Source organism: Aegilops tauschii, chromosome 2 (assembly GCF_002575655.3).
Source record: "Aegilops tauschii subsp. strangulata cultivar AL8/78 chromosome 2, Aet v6.0, whole genome shotgun sequence".
Taxonomy (NCBI): Eukaryota; Viridiplantae; Streptophyta; class Magnoliopsida; order Poales; family Poaceae; genus Aegilops; species Aegilops tauschii.
The window spans coordinates 441104342-441116860 of record NC_053036.3 but is presented as its reverse complement, the minus strand read 5'-3'; the positions used below and the strand labels follow the sequence as shown (position 1 = coordinate 441116860).

The 12519-nt window shown below is 44.2% G+C and overlaps 2 protein-coding genes across 4 annotated transcripts; one reads left to right on the top strand and one right to left on the bottom strand.

The window, feature by feature from the left end:
- Nucleotides 1-396: 396 nt before the first annotated feature.
- LOC109760096 (uncharacterized) lies at nt 397-6860 on the top strand. 2 transcript variants are annotated; one of them, XR_005768658.3, is made up of 6 exons: nt 397-649; nt 733-800; nt 1475-1718; nt 2160-5801; nt 6150-6210; nt 6502-6548. XR_005768658.3 is itself a non-coding variant. In XM_020318934.4 (6 exons), the coding sequence occupies exons 1-6, from the start codon at nt 499-501 to the stop codon at nt 6632-6634; spliced, it is 4275 nt and encodes a 1424-aa protein (XP_020174523.1). In that variant the 5' UTR covers nt 397-498; the 3' UTR covers nt 6635-6860. The 2 variants fall into 2 exon arrangements, 1 of the variants encoding a protein (XP_020174523.1); XM_020318934.4 differs by having other exon boundaries at nt 2160-5777; nt 6502-6860.
- A 287-nt stretch (nt 6861-7147) lies between these two features.
- Nucleotides 7148-11959, bottom strand: LOC109760095 (uncharacterized membrane protein At3g27390). 2 transcript variants are annotated; one of them, XM_020318933.4, is made up of 11 exons: nt 11308-11959; nt 10845-11164; nt 9916-10024; nt 9629-9821; nt 9398-9531; nt 8904-9192; nt 8694-8800; nt 8456-8609; nt 8050-8248; nt 7721-7961; nt 7148-7637 (listed from the first exon to the last, which is right to left on the bottom strand). In XM_020318933.4, the coding sequence occupies exons 2-11, from the start codon at nt 10942-10944 to the stop codon at nt 7388-7390; spliced, it is 1776 nt and encodes a 591-aa protein (XP_020174522.1). In that variant the 5' UTR covers nt 10945-11164; nt 11308-11959; the 3' UTR covers nt 7148-7387. The 2 variants fall into 2 exon arrangements, with proteins under 2 accessions (XP_020174522.1, XP_073364857.1); XM_073508756.1 differs by lacking the exon at nt 11308-11959 and having other exon boundaries at nt 10845-11223.
- Between the last annotated feature and the right edge of the window lie 560 nt (nt 11960-12519).

Below are 12519 nucleotides of genomic sequence, written 5' to 3'. Positions count from 1 at the left end.
AAGAAACATCAATCAAAGGCAACATGCTGCTAGTTGGCAAGCAATCTTTTTCCACATATTCATTTTTTCTACAAGCTCCACCTTATATAACTTTTTTTTGTGAGTACACCTTATATAAGCATGTCATGGTTTGTAGTACTACATAGTATTATCTCTTTGTAGTTAATATATGCAGTGCTCATTTGACAGAAAGAATACATTTGTCAAATGTAAATTTGGAGTTAAACGAGAGGAAACTCTTTGTGGTGTAATAAAAAAGACCTTCTTGTGAAAAAGGGCAAATGCTTTGTACTGTAGAACCAAATCTGCCTCTTTATTCTTAAAAAGAAATTTCGCCTCTTTATTTTGGCTATGCGCGCCCATCCTAAAAAAATCTCCAGTAATTTCGAAATGGTTGGCCTATAACCTAAAGCGCACCCTCAAAATACGCCACTTCTCGTCTCTCTCTGCCAAACCCCTCTCCTCCCCTCTCTTGCTGGCGGCGGCCGCACCCCAGCAATGGCCGGCCCGCGGTCGTCGCCGTCACCGCCGCCGCCGCAGGCGCGCTCCGCCGACGGAGGCGCCCACCTGTCCCTGTTCCTCGACACCGACCTCGGCACGCTCCTCGCCCTGAACGTCGCCGCGGACTCCACCATCCGCCGCCTCAAGTGTAAGCCTCTCGTCGCCTCCCCTCCTCCTATCAAACCCAAACCGGAATAACCTTATCTGATTCGCTTGTTTGCCTCCCCGCAGCGCAAGTGGCCGTGGAGCACGCCGCCGCCTTCCCCGACCTCGGCCCCGTCGCCGTCAAGTCCTTTCAGGTTCTAGTTTACGGCTTCGATCCTTTTCATGTTTTTTTTTTCGGATGTAGGGTAGTAAGCTCCTCAGGGTCTCTTAGATTTCTTGTATTTTGACATGTAGCTTGTCTCGTGTATGGACATTTCGGTGTAGGTTTTCCTGTGTTTTGTTAGGTGATCAGATGCTTTAGTATGGGCACGTTTTACTTAATTGGCGTCTGATCAGCTGGGAGCATAGTGCCTCCAAACCCCAAAACCTCAATAAACCCTGCCTCCGAATCAGTGTGTATGGTTCGTCAAACGCCTAATGGAGATTGAGCTAACTAACAATTCCGGTTTCTTTGATAAAAAATGCAATAGATGGCTATCAAAATTGACAAAGTTCATTGAATATATACATGAATTGTGATTCTTCAAAGATGTATATCTTGATTCTGATAGTCAGGGCAACTCATTTCCCCCCTCGTAGTCCTGGACTGAATGGCATGTTCTTCCGAAACTCCATACAGTTAGCATGTGCAATCTGGAGACCCTTCAAAGGGTAATGCAAGTTTCTAAATGTGTTAGTATTTCCGCCAGGTGCTACAGTCCTGGACTGAATGGCATGTTCTTCCGAAACTCCATACAGTTAGCATGTGCAATCTGGAGACCCTTCAAAGGGTAATGCAAGTTTCTAAATGTGTTAGTATTTCCGCCAGGTGCTACGCAAGGGTGCAATGTACCACCTCTCTGATTCGATGGCATTGAGGAGTGCATTTTCCAAAGTCAAAGCTGGGTGCTTTCTGCATGTCAAGATGGTAGCAGTTGCGACGGACTCACACTACTGCAGAGACGAGGATAGAGGGAGATCAAGTAGAGGTTGTCTTGGAGTTGATATGGACAAACGTCTTATGGAGTTGCCTGCAACAATATCAGGCGGTGTAAATCCTCAAATGCTGGAAGGTATTGAGTTAGCAGCCACTGTGGCATTTGAATTGTATTAATTGTTGAGTCAAGTTAGCATCGCTACTGTTTTGTAGTTTGCTTATTGTTGGTTAATGTCTTATTCGGGATATGAGGTTAGCTATTCAGTTGAATTGATCATTCAAGTTTTTGTGTTTCTGAAGCGAACCTTTGTGTCAAATCTCCTGTGTATGGTCAACCTACAGCTCCTTCTCGCTCAGTGGAGGCTGTGGATTTCTTTGACATGCTCGAGTCAATATGTTCTTTCTCATGCATATGATTAACCTCTTTTCAGTATGCATGTAAGTTGTTAAAATTTATGCTGTCCGTAGTTGTATCGTCTGTTGAGGCATGAGGTTGAACCTGCTAATATTGTTGATTTCCCTTCATATAGTTTATGCTGAGTTATTTTAAAATCTAATACTTCATGTGCTTTTGTAGGTAGTGAGGAGGCTGCAGCATTGCTTAATGTTCATGCACATGATGCAGTGCCAAATGATGTGCAGCTGTCATCCTCGTCACATCCGAGTACGGTTACAAAGAAGGATGCAGCAGTAAGCCTGGCTACTGATGTACAAACAAATTCTGTGGCAAATGTCAGTAGATTTTCAAATCAAAGCAATGTGGCCCTGGTTGGAGAAGAGTTACTCGCAAGAAAGGAAAACCTTCTGCATAGTGTCGAAGACCATGATCTTGGTGTTGTTTCTGGTGACAAGCAAGTGGGGACAAGGGAGGGAACGGTGGGAGAGCTTCATGCACTGGATGATCCCTCTCAGGAAAAGGAGCGCAAAAGGGCTAGAAGGACTGATTCTGTTAACATGTCAGCTGTAGATCCTGTTAGAGAAACTAATGATTACAAAACCAGGGATGTGAATAGCTTGGATAAGCCTTCATTGGAAACAAACACTAATTCTCTTGGGGTAATTCCAAGCAATTCTTTTCAGCAAGAATCACATGGAAATGCACAAGAGGATTCAATCCAGCCTGAAAATCCAATCATTCCTGGAAAGAATAAGAAAAGGAAAAAACATCAGTCAGTCGCTCCCAAAGATGCCCAAGAAATAACAAAACCATCAGCTGGAACAGTGGAGGTACCAAAAGCGTTAGATGGAGGCCTGCTTCATGAAAACCAAGGGCAACAAGGTGATGGTGTAGATAATGTTGAAATGACTAGCAGAGACAAAGCAATGGTCAGACCATCTGACATGCATCTTCCATCATCACAACTCAATAGTGGAAGCCAGTTGGGTACTGATGCTCAGGCAACTACTGATCTAGTTGCTGACAAAAGTAACATTGGTATTGTACATGAAGGATATGGAAATCCGGCAGTTGGAGAGACCAGTAATTCCACTTCCAAAGTTGTAGCTGGTGAAGAAACAATTGCAGAAGGAATCAATGATGAATATCATGATGAAAGAGGAGTTGAGGTAAGCAACATGGAGAAAGGAAGTAAAAGTGAGAATGTCCTGGATATGGCAGATACAGCCGGTAATATTTCTCATGAGAAGAATTGCCAGGAATCAAATAAGGTTAGTTCTGTTGGCCTATCTTCCATGGATACTGCTGAAGCAAAAGACCAGTCTGGGTATAGCGAGAAAGCAGCCAAATCAGATATAGTGTCTACTCAGGGGGACATCTTAAATGACCCTTATAAGTGGCACATCACAAGTAATGTGCAGCGAGGGGATTGTAATGTCATAGAACATTCAGCTGGTGATGGAAAGCTGAAGAAGAAGAAAAGGCGCCACTCGGAGTCTTCAAAGGATGGTCCTACTACTCAAGGTGTGACAAAACCATCTGGATCCATTGCAAATGCTCAGGTGGAGACTGTAAATGAACCAAGCAAGGTGAATCAAGGGGATTCTACTGTAACAGAAAATCCAACTGGTGATGGGAAGCGTAAAAAGAAGAGAAAACTCCGCTTGGAGTCTTCAAAGGATGATCCTTTGACAAAATCATCTGGACCCACTACAGGTGGAAGCTCGACACAGCATGCAAGTGACGATCCCCTAAATGCAGAGCAAACAACACAAGGCACTATAGGAGAAGCAACGGGTAGTGCTTGCAGGAAGCTTGATGGAACCGCGGATGTAGCAGCAACCAATGTGATTAATGAGGTATTGGCAGATTTAGGATGCACAGACAACTTAAGTGGAGATCCAGTAAAGGAACACACTGAAGGTGTTGTTAGTGCAGCCTTACCTCTGAAATATCCAGCAGATAATCAGTCTGATGATCTTAATGATGTTTTGACTGAGAATACAGTAGTGCCAGCTGATGGCAGAACCAAATCCAGTAAGCGTCAGAGAAAGAAGACTTCATTAAAGCATGTGTCTACCGATAGCAGTAAAGATATTCAGTCTTTGGGTGTGCAAGTCAGACAGGTTCCCACAGAGGACTTGGAAGGAGGAAATGACACCAAAGAGGAATTGCTTCTGGAAGGTTCTTCAGTTGACGCTCCTGCAAGTACTGGTCAAGTATTACGGCAGAAAAGCAGAAAGTCTTTGAAGACTCAGACTCCTACAATACAGGAAATAAATCATCCTACATATGGACAAGATAATCAGTTCATAAAGGATGACCAGGAAAAATATGTAACTGATGGTGGGCCTCGTAATGACAAAAATATAGTAGGAGCTCCAACAGAATCATCAGTACTTCATAAAGATGGCACAATTATCATGCATGATAAGCCTAATGCTCGAAAGGGAAGGAAGAAATCTTCCAAGACTGAACTTCAGAGTCAGGATACTGCTTTGGAACAAGGTTCTGTTGCAGATTTGATGAACTCCAGGGCTCAGGAGGGAGCAGCTATTCCTAAAGGTTCTGCTGGTGCTGTTGAACCAAATGATTCTGCAGCGATTCATTCTGAAAATGGCAAAATTAATTTCTTGGACCATTTTAGCCCCAGTGTGATGAATGGCCCATCTGTTTCTGCAGAAAACAATGATGAAACTACTATAAGGGAAGTTAAGGGCAAAAAGAAAAGCAAAAGAAAACCAGATATGCAGTCTCAACATGCTGGTATTATTGAACCAAATGATCTGCCAGAATCCCATCTTCATACAGATAAAACTAGTGTAGCTGATCATTTTGATACTGGCAATGTGGGTGTGCCATCTGTTTCAGCAGAAAACACGAACAGAGAAGATGGTAATGTGGAAAAGGCCAAGGAGAAAAAGAAGAGCAAAAGAAAGCAGGATTTGGTCAAACCCGAGTCTGAAAACCCTATTGGTAATAATGAAGACACTGATAATTGTTCACAAAATTTGCTGCATTCTGTTGTGCAGAAGGGAAGAATAGAACAGGGCAATGCAAAAGAGAACAGTGATAAAATCACCAAGGATAATAGTATGCCGCAACAGGAGACTGAAGCAGAAAACATTAACAGAGAAGATGGTAATGTGAGGAAAACCAAGGAGAAAAAGAAGAGCAAAAGAAAACAGGATTTGGTCAAACCCGAGTGTCAAAATCCTGATGGTGGTAATCAAGATACTGACACTTCTGCACCGCAGAAAGGAAGAATGGATCAGGGCAATGCAAAAGAGAAGAAGGAACAGGAAAAAGAAGATGCCACACGTGATAGCACTTTTGAAAAGAAGCCCCGCCAAAGCAAGGTTGGTGCTGACAATCAGACTGATTTGCCCACTGAGAAGGACCATGCACGCATGGGCAAAGAACAAATGAACTCTACTTCTCAGACAAAGCATCATGGTAAGAATAGAAAACATGACGGGTCTATTGATGGGAGGGAAAATGCAAATCCTAAGGTTGTAAGCAATGTTGTTCAGAGCAGTCCCATCAGCCCACAAGCATCAAATGAAAGCACTTATGGCACACCAGCTGTTAACCGATTTAGAGTAGCAGTTCGGAAAGTTCCAAGAAATTTTTTTGAACAGCTCAATGACAAATCCAAGAAGGATACTAGTAAGAGAGGCGCTGGCGCAATTTTCAGTGACACCATAAGTGAAGACTCTGATGAACTATTGAACACCATGGGTGAAAAGGTTGGCAAGGAAAACTCATCAGATGATTCATCCACATCTGCTGACTCAGGTAGGAACATGTAACTTGGAATAGGTACTAGCTGGCCAACTTTATGCTGGATTGCATTTGCACTTGTTATGCATTTATTTACTTACTGAATATAACTGCTTATCTTTTATGTATTCCTCTGCCGTGGTGGAACTCATTCCAAAATTCTTGCTTTGCTTTGATAAATTCCCCTTTTCAGTATTAAGTGTATCTCCAGAATGGCACACAATACACTGGTACTTATTTTAGTATTCTGTTCATAGACATCCACAATCCACGGTTTGCCCTGTGTTTGTTATTCAGTGTGGCTGCTCACGAACTGTTTTCCGACTTTGCATCTGATGATACGCTGGTCCACTTGTGGAAATTGGCTAACTGATGTGCATTCAACAGGAATTTCATCCACGGCCTGGGAGGGAAGCGACGTACCTGATGATGAAGGCATTGCATCGCTGTAAGTTCTTAAATCTGTATATTAAAAAAAAACTAGTTTGGATAGAACTGCTTGACTAGACGAACTAGTTTAGCACACTGCAAATGTGAACGAGCGAGGAGGGTACACATTAACTTACTATGGTAGTTATGTTGTAGCCGTCTTGTATCCCCACTGGGTGTAGATGCATGCACGGTAACATTTTGGATAGAACTGCTTGACTAGACGAACATAGTCTGATTTTCGCCTTTTACTGGTCTACAATGTTGAAGCTTGCTTGAGACCTGAGTTGCTTTGATCCCATTTGTTCAGGTCACAGAGGAGTGACATCAACTCCGTCCTCCGAGGCTCCAGTAGCTACAAGAAGGCGAGGCTGAAACCAACCGAGCTGCTGGAGGACACCGAGGTGCCTGATAGCCAGCCTCCAGATAGTCTTTGGGGCTGAATCAATGGACGGACCTGGTGCTTAAATCGACGCGAGTTTCACGCAATTCCCAAAATTTTGCGCATGTGTGGGTTTAGCTGCTGAACATGTCTGGCTATAGATGTTAGAAGTAAATTATAAACACCTCCAGCTGTATTCAGTTTGTGGTCTTTCACCGTGGCTATTTTGGACAATTGGTCTCTTTGTTGTTGCCTGTGGATGAGTCGATGAATGTTCTAATTTGTTACACCTCCAGCTGTTTGGTTTGTGATTAAGATTGCCAAAGGTTGCCACGCTTAGGTTAGGCAAGTTTGACCAAGTGTTTGGTTCAAGCCACACCTTAGGCAAGCCATATTAGGGCCCCACATGACATACACACAAAAAGTATGGCAAGATTCCCTTAGGCTTGCCAACTTGTGACTCTCATTTTGTTAAACTAACCTTAGGCAAGTTTGGCAAAAATGTGTGGCAATGCAAGGCATAGAACCAAACAGCCCTGAAGTTTGTGTAACAAATTAGCCCCAGTAAAACCAGTTACCAAATCCTGGAGTTTTGTTTAATGCAAGTTTCTCCTCGTGATATCAGAGAGACAGGTTCAAATGCCAACATACTAGCGAGATCTGCAATAAATGTTTGCACAACAAAACTTACAACAACCCAAGCTACACCTAAGAACGTTCATACTAGTAGCTCATAGCTGCTTCTCTTTTACACATTTTTTACAGAGTTGGCCTCTCGCTAGCTTGTCAGCTACACAATACATCATCAAAGTTATCATGGAGTGAGAGCCTTCCTTGCCACTTGCGCTTCTGGATCTTCATCCATGATGTTTGCCGTCTTCCCAACGGATTTCTGGCTAAGCATTCGGGCAATACCGCCTCTCAACCTTAACGCTTGGGATCCATTGGCAGGCGCGCTGCCACCCATCGTCCTCTCGAGCTCCGACAAGAGAGACTTCACAAGAACATCGAAACGACGCTTGGATGTAGGATATCTCGATATCGACTTTGTGATTCCTTGCAATCTTTGATGATACAGAGAAGGAGCAGGCGGTCGCAAATATCAGTGATAGTGTTGACCAAAATGAAAGAATGAGCAGGGCGGTACCTTCGAGCAAATGCGTCGATTTCTGCTTTTTTCCGCTCATTCAGTGATGGCACATGAGGAAGAGTGACCTTGAGGTTACTGGGCTCACCAACCATCAAGACTCGCATTTTGAGGCATTCTTCCTCTTCTTCTGTGAAATTTTCGGCTTTAATTTGTTCCTTGATGATCATAAGAGGGTCGAAGAACCAGTCAAAGAGAGTGCTTTTAGGCCTATTATCAGATGTAATCTCAGTGCCATCACCTGAATATGTTCCAAAGCAGGTCAGGCTAAGGTAATCATAACACCCTTCAGGTAGTGGTGTAACAGGAAAGTTTTTATGTGAACTTACTCAAGATTAGGCCATTAGAGTTAGATTTTGCAGATCGAAGGAGTGCATTAAGGATTACATATGCCGGTAAACCAACGTTAAGAACCCCACTGCCAACTTTGCCTGACTTCGTTTCTTGGATGTCTTTCATTGTTATCACTCCTTCATTCACCAAAACCTCTCCCTGCCGCTTGCATTCAGCAAATAAGTGGTCCAGCATCTGCATAACAGCTACAATCGGTTATATGTCCCGATTCTGGAAGTTCAAATATTATTAAGGAATAGAAAGCAGCAGATAATGACATTTACAAAATTGAATAACCTATTCCCAACATATGCTATTCCTATTGGACTGTACAAAAAGTGAAGCTGGTCACAAGACGCAGAAGCATTGTGATCTACTAATGTATTAGCAAGAAAAGATAACCTTGAATGGATTGAACTCATCCATGCTGTTCTTAAATGATGTGACACGGTTTAGAGGTTTCTTTCCTTCTTGGTTCTCCTTGTCGAATGAGCCTGGCTTAGATAGTTGACCACCATGTGAAGAATCTTCATTTTTCTGTTTCCGATATTTCAACCTAGAGAGTTCAAACGTCAGTACAAGAAACCTTAAGTTATTTATGATTTGATCCAAAGGCATGCAATATGGTTTATGGTTATACCTTGGGAAGCAAGATCCCGGTGCCATGTCAAGCACATCATTCGTGTACTCATCAAAGATGGACACAGATGAGACAGCATAAGAGAGTCCCATGACTACAGAGGATTCCTGAGAAATCAACACGAGCAAGGCTCCATGACTTCAAAAAGAAAAAGGATATCGCCTAGCATTTTTACTAGATGATAATTTATGCAAGTACAAGTTACCATACCTGGTAAGCTACAACTGCACCAAATAGGCCTAAAGGAATACTGGACAGGATAGATGCAAGAACAGCCCCTAGTACCGCAAATGGCCAGAGAAGAATAGCAAGACCTGCGAATGGCACACACGCTGTCTCCAGAAAAGGTCCTTCTCTCCCAATCAAATCCTGAATCAGTCGTTTCCATCCTTTGAAAAGCATCACAGGGCACTTGTAGATGGCAATTAGTGTGAACATTATTACATCCAGTATGAGTCCACAAGCAGCAGACAACAACGCCCCGGGAATATCAAGCAATCTGTAAATAAATATTTGTACTCAATATTTATAATCCATAATTCTTCAAGGAAGAACAAAAAGAGATGTGCTGCCTAAATACAGAGCACTGCATCTAGGGCTCATTTCTCTCGGCTATGAAGTCAACCATAAAAGGAGCTAGTTTGCATATGTGATGAAGGTCATATAAGTTAAAGGCTAGTACTAGATACAAACAGGAAGCAAACCTTATCTCATATGGCTTTCCACAAGGTGTCTGAAGACGAAGGTCATCCATAATTGAGAAATAGGAGTGGAAAAGCATGTCTTTCAAATCTCTGACCACTGTACAACTACCAGTAATAGTGCTCCATGTTCCATCCTGCAGTTTTGAGATGGTAACATGTAAAATATGTTCTAAGAAAGCAGGAAGGGCATAAATACAATGGAATGGCATGTTTCACCAAAAGAAAATTTACCACAAAGCAATGAACAAATGTATTTTCTTTGCCTTCGCCAACTGCATCGAACGTGGCCATTATTGGTGCTAGAAAGCCATATAATAATCCAGCCAAAACGCTTCCCGGGATGCCAACTATCAACCATAAGATCAAGATCACAGTGGCAGCAACAAGAAGTAGAAGCTTTACTACAGGTCCAACCATTCTGGTTCTGCCTTCGACAAAAAGAGGACAAATAATATGAGTATTTAGACGCGTATTAATGTGCTTGCTAAGGGTGAAACTGCAGAAGATACACACTGTACCTGATGATGCAGTAGTATGTCCAAATCAGATGCATAGGCCATAACCCAAGAATTAGTGCAGATATTCCGATTGCCATAATAAGGCATGCCCAAGGGCATAGCAGAATACCTGTTAGACAGAATAGTATGAAGTGAGGGGATACGATACATAGTTTAAATATGTAGAAGAATCAAACAAAAATGAACTAACAACGCAAATAGAAGTATTTAAGCACACAACAGAGCTGCAATTTCAGCTTTTACATACATTGATCCCCATGAAAGTCTGTCATTCATTTGCAAATCTATGGCTTGCATGCACACATCAACAGACAACAGGCGACATAATTCAACCGAAAGCATTCAAACGGCACAGTAAATCCACAAGGTCACATATGTACCTAACAAACTTCATGGTTTCGGTTGTACACAATCTCAAAAAACACCAAATCAACAAATATTAAATACTTCTATAGACAAGACAAGGAGAACATTTTCTAACAGGCTCAAATTGATGCTAGTTCTGAGCATATTTTTGTGTGTGAGAAACCACAAGATTTTTCAGGTTGAAGCCCATGTAGCCTTATGGGTGAAAGTGCATACCATCTGTCAACAAAGGGTTATTTGATAATTAAAACATAGACACTGTTATCCAATAATGAACAGAGTAAACTGAAATGATACCAGCCCATGAGTTAAAACCAACAACTACTTTTGAAAGCTAATAACTCAAGCCAGGTGAAAGCAATCTGGTCATATCATAACAAAAGCTGGAACAGCATAGTGAGTAATGCCTGTCAGGCATGTACACAAGCAGCAGAGAAATCAAGGGACTACCATACAAGGCAAGGAAATGCACAGCCACATATGACCACTCCATTTTACTCACACATGACAGATCAGACTTGCACACCAAAAGAAGCAACAGAGTAGAGAGATCAGGATGTCACCTTTAATGAGCCCAAGGATGAAGAGGCCGCAGAAGTAGGGCAGGAACTTGATGAAGGTCCAGAGAGAAGCCCAGAGCCTGCTACTGCTAGGCGGCTCCATTGGCAGCTTCTTCTTCGGCCTTGGTCGGACTAACCAAGGAGCAGGAGGCCAAGACTTAGAGCTTTCCTCCAAAACCCCCCAAATTCGGAGCACCAAGGAGCTTCAGGGGAACCAAAATCCTCCTCACCAGGAATCCTTGGTCACCCAAACTTGGCAAAACCTTGGACAGTTGGGAAGCAACGAGCGAAACCCCAGACACAAGCAAGGGTAGAATACCTTCCTGGGAGGAGGAGTAAGAGGAAATTGCACTGTTTTCAACAACCGGCGACGAATTTCTCATTCAAACCGGAGAGCAACAACGAGATCTCGGCAGAAAAGGAAGGGGTTAAAAATAAACCAAAAACCAGGCAAGCACGGACGGACCTGACTGAAGATTCGGACCGCCCCAAGACGATGTAGGGAGGGACAACCTAGGAAGGACTAGAGTGCCAGCGCCAGCAAGACGACAGGAGTGGTGGGCCTCCCTCCGGTGAGGGACAAACCCGTGCCGTTGGAAAAGCTTGGTTGGAGTTGGAGGAGAACCTCGCCGACGCAAAAGCGCAGGGAGATGGGATAGATGGCCGGGGCCGGTGGTAGTTACACCAGAAAATGAGCAGCGAAAGGAATCGCCACGGCGCCCACTGGTGGTGGGACTGGGCTGGCTCGGCTGGATTCAGAAACCGCACCGGGGGGCGAAGGATCCGATGCTGGGCGGGCTCCGGGGAGGCGGGGAGGAGGGAGAAAGGAGGGACGGCGGTGCAGGCGCAGATTCTTGCTCCCTTTTGGGTGGGGCGCGGGTGCAGGAGGAAGAAGGGGGTGGAGATTGCGTCGTGGAAGTGGAAGCCTCGTGCTCTGTTTCGTGTCTAGTGGGAGCTTTTTCGGCTGCGGTTGCCGTGGAGCTTTTTCGGCTGCGGTTGCCGTGGAGAGGGACGGGGTTTGCAGTGCGCGGCGCAGGCGGAGGGGGGAGGGGTGTTGGGAAACCGGGGCCACCAGGGGTGGCGGCGGCCTCGTGCATATAGCCCCTCCCGTTTCCGCTACTTATCCCTTAACCCTTTACCCCTATATAAAGCAACGAGGAGCCATCATTGTAATCCCTGATCATTGATTAATAAAGTTGGTCTCCTTCATATCTCTCTGTATCATTTACTTTCGCGTGTTCGACTACTTCGACTACTTCGTCTACGACGCTCGCCCTCGCTCCGCAACCTCGGACCGGACTCGCACCGGACTCGCCGGCGGAGTTGCGGAACACATTATTAGCACGCTTCGCTCCATCAACTCTCCGTCAAGCCTGGTCAAGCCTGCATCACGCAGGCTTTCGTCGATCCCGCGGAGGTATAAGATTCGATCCCCACTTTTGCAAAAATGGATTCCTCTCGTTACTACGATTCCGTTTTTGCGATTAGATTATTTTGCGGATTTGATCTACCTATGGTGCGGATTTTCCTCCCAAGAACCGAGCGAACGAACACGTCGCCGACCAATGTCGATGTTCTTGGACTAAGAGAAACTTGTTGACTGCACTATAGGGAGTCGGTACAGATCGCGATCCAGATGATCGTGGTACTGCCGCAACGCACCTGCTGTGCCATGCGC